Source organism: Musca autumnalis, unplaced genomic scaffold, assembly GCF_047663935.1.
Source record: "Musca autumnalis isolate F117 unplaced genomic scaffold, ASM4766393v1 scaffold_3, whole genome shotgun sequence".
In the NCBI taxonomy this organism is placed as follows: domain Eukaryota; kingdom Metazoa; phylum Arthropoda; class Insecta; order Diptera; family Muscidae; genus Musca; species Musca autumnalis.
The window spans coordinates 15655047-15669089 of NW_027411866.1; the positions used below are offsets into that span (position 1 = coordinate 15655047).

General features: G+C 34.4%; 1 protein-coding gene across 1 annotated transcript in view; it reads right to left on the reverse strand.

Annotated features, from left to right (window-relative positions):
• Nucleotides 1-14043, reverse strand: part of rsh (Rap GTPase activating protein radish) — a 244697-nt gene that overhangs the window by 135575 nt on the left and 95079 nt on the right. Inside the window, exon 7 of the mRNA XM_073973491.1 lies at nucleotides 4570-4679. Coding sequence (XP_073829592.1) covers nucleotides 4570-4679 — 110 coding nt within the window. The remainder of the gene's footprint in view (nucleotides 1-4569; nucleotides 4680-14043) is intronic.

Consider the following 14043-nt stretch of genomic DNA (forward strand, 5'->3'; position numbering starts at 1 on the left):
AAAAATCCTCATACCTGCGGTCTGAGAATTTTTTCTATGGAAAAAATCCTCATGCCTGCGGTCTGATAATTTTTTCTATGGAAAAAATCCTCAAAGATGCGGTCTGAGAATTTTTTCTCCTCAAGAATTTTTTCTCTGGAAAAAAATCCTCAAACCTGGGGTCTCAGATTTTTTTTTTTTTGGAAAAAAATCATCAAACCTTGGGTCTCAGAATTTTTTCTCTGGAAAAAATCGTCAATGCAGGGGTCTGATAATTTTTTGTCTGGAAAAAATCTTCATATCTGCGGTCTGAGAATTTTTTCTATGCAAAAAATCCTCAAACCTGCGGTCTGATATTTTTTCTATGGGAAAAAATCCTCAAACCAGGGGTCTGAGAATTTTTTCTATGGAAAAGAATTTTTGAGAATTTTTTCTATGGAAAAAATCCTCAAAGCAAGGGTCTGGGAATTTTTTCTTTGGAAAAAATCCCCAAACCAAGGGTCTGAGAATTTTTTCTACGGAAAAAATCCTCAAAGCAAGGGTCTGGGAATTTTTTCTTTGGAAAAAATCCTCAAACCAAGGGTCTGAGAATTTTTTCTACGGAAAAAATCCTCAAACCAAGGGTCTGAGAATTTTTTCTACGGAAAAAATCCTCAAACCAAGGGTCTGAGAATTTTGTCTACGGAAAAAATCCTCAAACCAAGGGTCTGAGAATTTTTTCTATGGAAAAAATCCCCAAACCTGCGGTCTGAGAATTTTTTGTATGGAAACCTCAAACCAAGGGTCTGAGAATTTTTTGTATGGAAAAAAACCTCAAACCTGCGGTCTGAGAATTTTTTCTGTGGAAAATATCCTCAAATCTGTGTCTGAGAATTTTTTCTATGGAAAAAATCCTCAAACCTGCGGCCTGAGATTTTTTCTATGGAAAAAATCCTCAAACCTGCGGTCTGAGAATGTTTTCTATGGAAAAATATCCTCAAACCTGCCGACTGAGATTTTTTTCTATGGAAAAAATCTCCAAACCTGCGGTCTGAGAATTTTTTTCTATGAAAAAATCCTCAAACCTGCGGTCTGAGAATGTTTTCTATGGAAAAAAAATCCTCAAACCTGCCGACTGAGATTTTTTTCTATGGAAAAAATCTCCAAACCTGCGGTCTGAGAATTATTTTCTATGAAAAAATCCTCAAACCTGCGGTCTGAGAATGTTTTCTATGGAAAAACCTGCGGTCTGAGAATTTTTTCTATTGAAAAGAATTTTTTCTCTGGAAAAAATCCTCAAATCTGCGGTATGAGAATTTTTTCTATGGAAAAAAAAACCTCAAACCTGCCGACTGAGAATTTTTTCAATGGAAAAAATCCTCAAACCTGCCGACTGAGAATTTTTTCTATGGAAAAAATCCTCAAACCTGCGGTCTGAGAATGTTTTCTATGGAAAAAATCCTCAAACCTGCGGTCTGAGAATGTTTTCTATGGAAAAAATCCTCAAACCTGCCGACTGAGATTTTTTTCTATGGAAAAAATCCTCAAACCTGCCGACTGAGAATGTTTGCTATGGAAAAAATCCTCAAACCTACCGACTGAGAATTTTTTCTATGGAAATAATCCTCAAACCTGCGGCCTGAGAATTTTTTCTATGGAAAAATCCTCAAACCTGCGGTCTGAGAATGTTTTTCCATGAAAAAATTCTCAAACCTGCGTTCTGAGAATGTTTTCTATGGAAAAAATCTTCAAACCTGCGGTCTGAGAATGTTTTCTATGGAAAAAATCCTCAAACCTGCGGTCTGAGAATGTTTTCTATGGAAAAAATCCTCAAACCTGCCGACTGAGAATTTTTTCTCTGGAAAAAATCCTCAAACCTACCGACTGAGAATTTTTTCTATGGAAAAAATCCTCAAACCTGCCGACTGAGAATTTTTCTATGGAAAAAATCCTCAAACCTACCGTCTGAGAATTTTTTCTATGGAAAAAATCCTCAAACCTGCCGACTGAGAATTTTTCTATGGAAAAAATCCTCAAACCTGCGATCTGAGAATTTTTTCTATGGAAATAAATCCTAAACCTACCGACTAAGATTTTTTTCTATGGAAAAAATCCTCAAACCTGCCGACTGAGAATTTTTTCTATGGAAAAAATCCTCAAACCTGCGGTCTGAGAATGTTTTCTATGGAAAAAATCCTCAAACCTGCGGTCTGAGAATGTTTTCTATGGAAAAAAATCCTCAAACCTGCCGACTGAGAATTTTTTCTATGGAAAAAATCTCCAAACCTGCGGTCTGAGAATTTTTTTCTATGAAAAACTCCTCAAACCTGCCGACTGAGAATTTTTTCTATGGAAAAAATCCTCAAACCTGCGGTCTGAGAATGTTTTCTATGGAAAAAATCCTCAAACCTGCGGTCTGAGAATGTTTTCTATGGAAAAAATCCTCAAACCTGCCGACTGAGATTTTTTTCTATGGAAAAAATCCTCAAACCTGCCGACAGAGAATGTTTGCTATGGAAAAAATCCTCAAACCTACCGACTGAGAATTTTTTCTATGGAAATAATCCTCAAACCTGCGGCTTGAGAATTTTTTCTATGGAATTTTTCTATGGAAAAATCCTCAAACCTGCGGTCTGAGAATGTTTTTCCATGAAAAAATCCTCAAACCTGCGTTCTGAGAATGTTTTCTATGGAAAAAATCTTCAAACCTGCGGTCTGAGAATGTTTTCTATGGAAAAAATCCTCAAACCTGCCTACTGAGAATTTTTTCTCTGGAAAAAATCCTCAAACCTACCGTCTGAGAATTTTTTCTATGGAAAAAATCCTCAAACCTGCCGACTGAGAATTTTTCTATGGAAAAAATCCTCAAACCTACCGTCTGAGAATTTTTTCTATGGAAAAAATCCTCAAACCTGCCGACTGAGAATTTTTCTATGGAAAAAATCCTCAAACCTGCGGTCTGAGAATTTTTTCTATGGAAATAAATCCTCAAACCTACCGACTAAGATTTTTTTCTATGGAAAAAATCCTCAAACCTGCCGACTGAGAATTTTTTCTATGGAAAAAATCCTCAAACCTGCGGTCTGAGAATGTTTTCTATGGAAAAAATCCTCAAACCTGCCGACTGAGAATTTTTTCTATGGAAAAAATCCTCAAACCTGCCGACTGAGAATTTTTTCAATGGAAAAAATCCTCAAACCTGCCGACTGAGAATTTTTTCTATGGAAAAAATCCTCAAACCTGCGGTCTGAGAATGTTTTCTATGGAAAAAATCCTCAAACCTGCCGACTGAGATTTTTTTCTATGGAAAAAATCCTCAAACCTGCCGACTGAGAATTTTTGCTATGGAAAAAATCCTCAAACATACCGACTGAGAATTTTTTCTATGGAAATAATCCTCAAACCTGCGGCCTGAGAATTTTTTCTATGGAAAAAATCCTCAAACCTGCATTCTGAGAATTTTTTCTATGTAAAAAATCCTCAAACCTACCGACTGAGAATTTTTTCTATGGAAAAAATCCTCAAACCTGCCGACTGAGAATTTTTTCTATGGAATTTTTCTATGGAAAAAATCCTCAAACCTGCTGTCTGAGAATTTTTTCTATGGAAAAAATCCTCAAACCTGCGGTCTGAGAATTTTTACTATGGAAAAAATCCTCAATACTGTGGTCTGAGAATCTTTTTTTCTATGGAAAAAATCCTCAAACCTGCGGTCTGACAATTTTTTCTATGGAAAAAATCCTCAAATATGCGGTCTAAGAATTTTTTCTATGGAAAATATCATCTAACCTGTGGCCTGAGAATTTTTCCTATGGAAAAAATCCTCAAACCAGCGGTCTGAGAATTTTTTTCTATGGAAAAAATCCTCAAACCTGGGGTCTGAGAATTTTTTCTATGGAAGAAATCCTCAAACCTGCGATCTGAGAATTTTTTCTATGGAAGAAATCCTCAAACCTGCGGTCTGAGAATTTTTTCTATGGAAAAAATCCTCAAACCTGGGGTGTGAGAATTTTTTCTATGGAAAATAATTTTTGAGAATTATTTTCTCTGGAAAAGAATTTTTGAGAATTTTTTCTCTGGAAAAAATCCTCAAACCTGCGTTCTGAAAAATTTTTCTATGGAAAAACTGTTCAAACCTGCAGCCTGAGAATTTTTTTTCTATGGAAAAAATCCTCAAATATGCGGTCTGAGAATTTTTTTATGAAAAAAATCCTCACACCTGCGGTCTGAGAATTTTTTCTATGGAAAAGAATTTTTGAGAATTTTTTCTATGGAAAAAAATCCTCAAACCTGCGTTCTGAGAATATTTTTCTATGGAAAAAATCCTCAAACCTGCGTTCTGAGAATTTTTTCTATGGAAACCTGCGGTCTGAGAATTTTTTCTATGGAAAAAAACTTCAAACCTGAGGTCTGAGAATGTTTTTCTATGGGAAAAATGCTCAAACCTGCGGTCTGAGAATTTTTTCTATGGGAAAAATGCTCAAACCTGCGGTCTAAGAATTATTTCTATTGAAAAAATTTCTCAATTCTGGAATCTAAAAGTTTTTTCTGTGGAAAAAAATCCTTAAACCTGGGATCTGAGAGTTCTTTCTGTGGGTTTTGACCTCTTACCTTGAATCTTCTGGCCCTTTTTTGATTGCGCCCAGTCAAATTCAGACCACAGGAATTGCAGCGTAAACATTCCTCATGATAATGATTGTTATCATAGAGTGGTGAAGGTTCTGCAAGAGAAAAAGATTGACAAATTAATGTTATGTACAAATTTAGGAAATTATAAAAATTAGATATGATAGCTTTCCATATTTATTACCCAGCTCTTAGAGCTTCCATCGAAGATGTAATGACAAACTAACTAATTAATAAAGAAGAAAGAAAAACATGTGTTTCCTTTCAAGTCAGACAATTCTATTCCATGTAATGGCCATGGAATATGACATGTCTCGAAATATGATACTAAGTTTATGATTATTACCACACTCATCGTATACAGATGTTTCGTACATTATGTTAGCACGAATATAATTACGGTAATCCCTCATAACAATGACAATAACATGCTCCCCTAAGAGAGAAGGGAAAGAAAAAAATTTTATGGTAGGATTTTGCTACTATTCAAAGGCTAATAATGCCATACAAATGCTTACCAATGATGATGATGAGAAGAAAAAATTAAAATCATTCTATTACAAATTATGTTGTTGTTGCGGTAAGGTTCAGTGTACCATAAATCCTCTTGAAAAGCACTTGAATGAATGTTGGGATTTTCGGTTTGGGAGATTTGGAAAGAAAACACAGCATGAATATATCGACGCCTCCAAACAATAGTATGATAAGTCGACTTAGCATGTTTTCAAGTTCTTTACATTTTTATATTTAACGTCCTTTAACTTAAATTCTGTCAAATTTTGGTAATGATCGGACAATCCGAACATAAGTTATAAACAAATAATTACTTAACATAGTACTGAAGGTCAAAGAAATTTCCAAAGTTTTAGAGCTTGTCCTGCAAAACTCGCTTTTCAGAATTAGCAAACTATTATCTGGAGGTGTCGAACGTCCTTTAACTTAAATTCTGTCTAATTTTGATAATGATCGGTCAATCCGAACAGAAGTTATAAACAAATATTGACTTAGCATAGTACTGAAGTTCAAAAAAATTTCCAAACTTTGAGAGCCTCTCCTGCCCAACTCACTTTTTAGACTTAGCATACTATTATTTGGAGGTGTCGATATGATATGGGATCCTAAGAGAGACTGCAATCAAGCAACTTTTATAACAGTTTTCATTGGACTTTGAAGCGTATGATTGATGACAATACTTATACGCGTACAGAGAAAATCGTGTTTCTCTATTTCCTTTCGAAGATATTTCCGTAGAAATATCTTATGATAGTTTTTTTCCATAGAAGTCGTGTTTATGAGATCTTTTGTCCAAAAAAGCCCCCTTTGGAAGGTTTTCTAGCAAAAAGAAAGCCCCTTTCTGCCCATAGGTTTCCCTTTAAGGGGTCTTCTCTCCATATGGGGCCACTTTAAAAGGCATTAGTATATCTGTTATATATAAAATACTTTGCCTTAAAAGCATTATATCCGTAGAAACCTCTTCAGTTTGTGTTACCCACATTAGTCCCCTATATGAAATTTTCTATACATTAAAGTTCTTTATGTTGACTTCCGGCAATGAAAGAACCCTTTGGGATGTTTAGGAGGTCTATTATATATTAAAGGACCTTTTAAAAATCATCCAAGTATGCCACATAAATCATATAGAAGGTCTGCTTTCCATAGACCACCATAGAATTCCTTTTGAAGTTGTATTTTATGTCCCTCACAGAATTTTCGCGTTGGACTATGATGCGTATGATTGGCGACACTACTTATACGCATATTTAAAAATTCATGATTACACTGTAATTCACGCACGTAATTGCTGTAATTTTAATCAGAGAATCTTCCCCTCTCTAGCCATTTGTTATTTTTAATTTGTTGCATACTTTTAAGAGTCACCATTTTAATTCTCTTATTAATATGATGGTCACATATGTTTGTATGCAAGTATGTATGCGAATGTGAGTGTGTGTGTGCGATGAAAATAACGTGACATTTATATTATATTTAATGTATAGTGGTAAAAAGGGCTAGGGAAAACATATTCTTTGCACTGGGGTCCATAATAATTGGAGCATGCATTTGAAACAATAATAAAATTGAGGTTAATGTTGCCAATAATCGTAAAACTTTATGCACTGAATATGAATGAATGTGAACCGTGCGTTGTTCCTTCTGTAGGAAATAAAAATATGCAGTAGAAAATAATGAGGGTGATATTTTTCGTTAAAAGAAAAATAGTTGAATGCAATAGTGGGAATTCTTTGTGTAGTGAATGCCTTTTGTGGATTTCAAAAGATGTTGAGGTATTTAGAAATGGCTTCGTACCACTATATATTTAATAATAATTAAATGCAAATAGGGGCGTGTAAATAATGCTATAGTAATATAAAGTCGACTTAATAAACCCTAACGAAATGGTAGAAATTTTATCATGGACTATGAGCTTATGATTGACAACAGCACTTATACGCAAACCAAAACTTTTATATTTACGCCAGACGACTAAAGTTTAACAGCATGGAAAATATCCTTCAGACTAGGGTTTGAAATTTTTTTCTATAGAAAAATTCTCAGAACTAGGGTCTGAGAGTTTGTTTTCTAGAAAAAAAAAAAACAAAATCAAAATTAGGTTCTGAAATTTTGTTCTATAGAGAAACTCCTCAAAACTAGAATCTGAAAATTTGTTCCTTAAAAAAAGTACCATACCAAGGTGTACTTACTTTATAGCCATAATCATGGTTTTTTAAATATGTTTGCGTATAATTAGTGTCGTTAATCATACGCCTCACAGTACAATGAAAAAAAACCTTCTATAAGAGGCATAGAACCCCACATAAAGGACATTTCCCCGGTGTTCTGTGGAAATCAGAACTCCTACCACTCTTATGTGGATAGAAGGCATCCCAAGGAGACTTTTAAAGGGACGGTCTATGGATGATATAGAGAGATTTTACGAAAAGTTTTTTTCTGTAGATGGAAGAAAATCTGAATATTTTATTTATTGATTGACGATACCGTACATGTGTCATTTATGTGCGGAATTCTTCCTTAATCCTAAAAAGCGTAAGAAATCCTAACGAAATTATTGATATTCTACCACGAACCATAAGCCTATGATTGACGACAAAACGTATAAGCAAACCTAAACTTTAATATTTACACCAGACGACGAAAACTTAACAGCAGCAGATTCCTTTAAGAGTTCTCCTACTCATCGAGTTTCTCTTTAAGATTTCTTCCAACAATAGAAACCATCTCTATGAGGTCTTCTATCTTTGGAACACCCTTTAGAATGCCATCTAACCCTAGCATACTCTTTGTGTGGCCTTTTATCACTAGAAGACCCGTTTTGGTGGAATTCTATCCCTATAGTACACCCTTTAGGAGGACTTCTTTGCCTCGAAGGCCCCTTTAGTAAGATATCTGCCTATAAATATAATTTTATGAGTTCTTCTGTCCATAGAAAACTTCTTCAAGAATTCTCCTATCCTTAGAAGAAAACTTTAGGAGGCCTTCTATTCCTGATGGCTTTTTACGTGGCTTTCTTTTCCTAAAAGACCTTTGTAAGAGGAGTTTTGCCACTTTTGGAGTTCCTATATATCTAAAAGCGTACTATAAGCGTATGAGTGACGACAACACTTATACGCAGACGTAAACTGGAATACTTACATCAGACGACCAAAGTTTAACAGCAGAAATTTTCTTTAAGAGCTCGTCTGCCCCTTTAAGAGGCCTTCTATCTCTAGAAGATATCTTTAGAGTGTCTTCTAACTCTGGACACCCATTATGTGACCTTCTATCCCTAGTAGACCCGTTTGAAAGCCTTTTTAGGAAATTATTTGCCCATACAACGGCATTATGAGGCCTTCTGTCCATACAAAGCTTCATCCAGAGTTCTTCTATCCTCAGAAGGAACCTATAGGAGGTTTTCTGTCCCTCGAAGACCTTTTTATGTGGTCTTATGTTCCTAGAAAATTTAGCAAGAGGTATTTTGTGACTTTGGGAGTTCCTATGTATCTAAAAGCGTACTATGAGCGTATGAGTGACGACAACAATTATACGCAAAGGTAAACTTTAATATTTACACCAGACGAAAGTTTAGCAGCAGAATATTCCTTTAAGAAATCGTCTACTCATCGAATTTCCCTTTAAGAGTATTTCTATCTCGAGAATGTGTTTTATACAGAATGTATATAGAATGTATTTTATCCTTTTATGCGGCCTTCTATCTCTAGTAGTAGTTCCTATATATCTACTGGCGTACTATGATCGTATGAGTGACGACAACACTTATACGCAAACCTATACTTAAACCTAGATAATCTTATATCGCTCGAAGTCCCTCTTACGAAGTTATCTGTCCATATCGATGGCTTTATGAGGTCTCCTGTCCACAGAAAACTTCTTCATGAGTTATTTTATCCTTATAAGAAACTTTAAGGATGTATTCTCTCCCTTCTGTTTCTGTTTCCAGAAGATCTTTGAAAGAGGGGTGTTGTCCATAGAAGACCACTATAGGAGGTCTTCAAGTCCTGAAGACCAGTTTATGAGATCTTCTGTCCGCAGAAGGCTTTTTTTGCATCTCTAGAAGATCTATTCAGGAGGCCGCGTGTCCCTAAAAGACATTTTTAAGAGGTTTTCTATCTATAAAAGTGTTTTCTATGAGGGTTTTTGTCCACAGCAGACCTCTTTAAGGGTTCTACTTTCTCTAGAAGACCCCTTCAGGATGTCTTCAGTCGTAAGAATAGCCTTTCAGGTGTTTTTTTTTCCTGGAAGACCCCTTTATGAGGTGTTTATCCACATGTGCCCACTTTAAGAGGTCTTATGTACATTTATAGCCACTTTAGGTGGTGTTTTATCTACAGAAGATCGCTTGTGGATGTTTTCAGTCTATAGAAGACAGTTTAGTAGGACTTCTATCCCTAGGAGACCCTTTTAGGATTTCTGCTTATCACTGACGACACTTCCTGTCCCTAAAGACATTTTTAAGAGGTGTTCTCACCATAAAAGTGTTCTCTATGTGGGTTTTTGTCTATAGCAGACCTCTTCAAGGGTTCTACTTTCTCTAGAAGACCCCTTAAGGATGTCTTCAGTCGTAAGAATAGCCTTTCAGGTGTTTTTTCCCTGGAAGACCCCTTTATGAGGTGTTTATCCACATGAGATCATTTTAAGAGGTCTTATGTATATTTATAGCCACTTTAGGTGGTGTTTTATCTACAAAAGATCACTTGTGGATGTTTTCAGTCCATAGAAGACAGTTTAGTAGGGCTTCTAACCATAGGAGACTCTTTTAGGATTTCTGCTAATCACTGATGACACTTCCTGTCCTTAGAAGACATCTATACCAAGTCTTCCATCCCTAGTATGCCTCGTAGGAGGTATTTAATTACCAAAAGACCCCTTAAAGTCTTCTATCCACAGAAGAACCATTTGAGGATGCATTCTTCTATCCATATAGGACTCTTTTGGGGTGTGTTCTATCTATAGAGGACTTTTTCAGGGAGTCTTTCATCCATTGAGGGACCTTGTAGTAAGTCTTCTACTGAGAGAAGAAATTTTAGACTTTTTCTAAAGGTCTTCTATCCCTAGTAGATCCGATCTGTGGATTCCTTTCCAATTCCAAAGGTGTCTTTTACCCCAATCAGCTCCCTTTAGAAGGTTTTCCAATTACGGCAGATCATTCTATCTACAGAAGACCCCTTCAAGTGGCCTTTTATCAAGAGAATGCCGTCGTAGAAAGCCTTCTGTCCCTATAAATTCACTTAGGAAGATTTTATGACCTTAGAAGGCCTCTTTAGGTGGTCAACAAAGTCAGTACTCAACCTTTTTAGGTCATAACAACATATTTTTTTACCCTTTTTGCGGTTTTTTATAATATCGAATACAGGCCCATACTTGAGCTTTCAGAAACTGGTTCAACTTTTACAATCGCATTCATAATTCTGAAGTTACAATGCTTTTTGCAAAACAATCGAATAATTAATAACAGTTATACGCATTGTGGTACCAATTTTAAAAAAAATCTCCTAACTCAAACACTATGACTAGGATTTTGAATTTTAAATCAATTTTGGAAACCTGTGCAGAAGGCGGATTAATGAAACATATATTATTATAGAAAACTTTTCCCTTGTTTCAACAAAATATATTTTTGAAATATTTTCTGAGCACTCGATATTTTATAAGATTTCTCTTAGAGTTTCAAACATCTTGTAAAATGTTTGCAAGTTATATGTAGGCTCATTTCTAAGCTTCCAGAAACTGAAACAACTTTTCAAATCAGATTCTTAGTTCCAAAGTTACAATGCTTTTTGCAAAGTAATGTAATAAATAATAACAGTCATACGCACTGAGGTACCAATTCAAAAAATCTCATAACTCAAATACTGGGGCTCCGATTTTAAGTTTTAAACCAATATTGGAAACCTGCGGAGAAGACCGTTAATTGAAAAATATATTATTATAGAAAAAAGTCAATTGAGATGGTTTTTCCGTAAGAAAAACTGTCCTGCAGTAGATAATTGTCCTATAGAAAATTTGATCTGAAGTCATTTGTTTCTATAGGAATAATTTACATCTAGTAACTTTTTCTAAGGTAAAAGTGACAAGACCTAGTGTTCTGAGATTATTTTTCTTACAGAAATAGTGGCCTGTCATAACATTTGCTGTAGACAAATCGTCCAAGATGCCCCTTAGAGTAGCATGTAGTATGATATTACTTTCATGAGAGAAAGTGGCCTGAAATAACATTTGGTAATTGAATATATCAATATAAAATTCTGAAATATTTTCATTGCCCGAATTTCAACCCCACGAAACCCCCGAGTCATTATCTTTCCTATAACAAATTATTTTTGCCATTAAACTTGTTGCTTTATTTCATAATTTTATTTAATGAAAACAAACTTTTTTATTGTTTTCAAGCTCTCTTTTGTTGCAGAATAAAACTTTTCAATTAATAGAATTTCATTGTTCCATTAAATGATTTCTAAGAAAGGCGGAGAAATTTTTCATGTCTGCATATTTCCGGTGAATTTATTTGCATTAGATTTTCATGTTTGATGGCTGTGTCATTGTTGTTGTTGCTGTTTCCATTAAATTGACATTGATAAATTACCAACTAATGATGCTAATATGACTTCTGGTTTTTATTGTTGAACATAGCAGAGAAATAAAAATTTCCATAACACATACATTACAACTATAACCCACACCAAAAGAACATATACGATTCTTTCTTCTCTTTTTGAATTTTGCCACACTTATTATACGCTTAGAAAATGATTGTGGGTTGGCATTTTTTATTCTTTATGTTTTCAACACCAAAGCATACTGGCAAAATGAAATATTATTCTTCTGGCGGGTGCAAAGGAGAAGCCAATGTGAATGTTAGCTAGCTAGCTAGTTGGATCATGATGATGAATACTCAAGTTGAAAATGATGGAAATGTTCCCATCAAATATTCTTGTTTGCCTTTCGCATCATCTATCCAGCTCGAGCTGGGCCTGGCATTGCCAAAAATGTAACTAAATTAGCAAAAAATGTTTGTTGTTTGGAAATTTCTTCACGCACAAACAAAATTGAGATTTAATTATCTTTGGCAAAACAGTATCTAACATAATTTTGGCTGCAATTCAAAGATTTGTTGCTGTTTCCTTTTTGGTGGGTACGGAGAAGAGATTTTGTTTTTTTTTTGGCTATGAAATGCAACAAGGAGAGAATTTTTTGGGAGTGGTAATTGTATGCCAGTTAATTAAACATTTTGATACACAAAAATCCGAAAAATATTGTTTGAAATCTATGGAATGAATGATTTTTGATTCTTGCTGCAATGTTTTTGTGTTATAATTGAAAAAATGTTAACATTGCATATGAGAGGAATGCAATTAAAATTTAAAAGATGGTTTTTACAATCAGCTTATTGATGATTTGTAGGAAACTAATAAATAATTTATTTTTCATTTATCCGGTATCTCTATAGCGTTTAAAAACTGTTTTCATATTTAAAATCTATGCCATAGTAATGTAGTTATGAAGATTTTTAAATTTGGACCCAGGTGCGTATGACTGTTATTAATTATTGGCTTGTTTGGCGAAAACCGTGGTAACTTCCAAATTACAAATACGAATTTGAAAATGAAAATAGGATTTGAAAGCTTAGAAATGAGGCTATTTTTAGTCAATGCCACGTTCTTCAATTTGAACTTGCATTGAAATAAAATTAATCAAATTATTTACAAATAATTTTTAAGCAACTTTAGTTGAAAGAAATTTTCCGACATCAAAGAAAAGTGTGTGGTACTAACATTTTGTTATTTTTATTATTTATCCAGAATTGTTCCAGCTTTCCAAAACTGCTTTCATGTTTAAAATCCAAGCCATAGTCGTTGAGTTATGAAGATTTTTTAATTTGGTATGACTTTTATTAATTCTCCGGTTCTTTGGAGAAAACCATTGTAACTTCTGAACAATTAATACGATTTTGAAAATTACGGTAGATTTAGAAAGCTTTCAAATGAGGCTATATTTAGGAATAGGCCACATTAACCGATTGTATTAATAACAAGAACTCTTCATGAATTTTCAAACAACTTCTAAACAAATTTGGTTTTGAATGAAAATATTTAGCAAGCATCAAAGAAAATTTATTCGTTTTGAAATGGTGTTATAGTTTTCAGTGCTCCGGCATCCCTCCAGCATTCCAAAACTGTTTTCATGTTTAAGATCGAAGCCATAGTAATGTAGTAATGCGGATGTTTTTAGTTGATGCCGGGGTGCGTATGACTGTTATTAATTCTTGGGTTGTTTGAGGAAAACCTTTGTATCTCCTGAACTGTAAATACGATTTTGAAAATGAAAGTTGCTTTAGAATGCTGGGAAATGAGGCAGCATGTAAGAATAGGCGAAATTTTTTACGATGATCTTGCATTAAAAGAAAAGAGCAAATTTAGGAACAGAAGCGAGTTTTTTGTGGGAAAAATAATGATCACCAACGGTTTTTATTGGATTTTCTTTTTAGTCATTGTACGTTTAAGTGCTGTACGTTAGTCATACGGCACGGAGTTGATATACAATTAAATTGAATTAAGTTCATATTTTACCAACTTTTTTCAAGCGTATTAATACTTCTTAACCCATATCATATTCATAAGTTAATATTTCAACATTCTTTGGATTGATTCCCCTACCTCACCTCTTCTTGGCTTCTGTCAACCGCTAGAAGTCTCCTTTCATTGTGTTGTGAGTCCATAATATTTATGTTTACCAAACACAGACAGACAAAAAACACGCAACAAATAATCATAAATAACACTTCAATATTCTCTCAAGGAAATCATAAGAAACTAAGTAGAAAGGAAATTGAAAGAATGGAAAAACAAGAAGCAAACATCTAAACATTTCAAATAGCCACATTTGGACCATACAAGTCTCAATTTATTTGCCATTGGCGCAAACATTCACTCGTTGCTGTATACA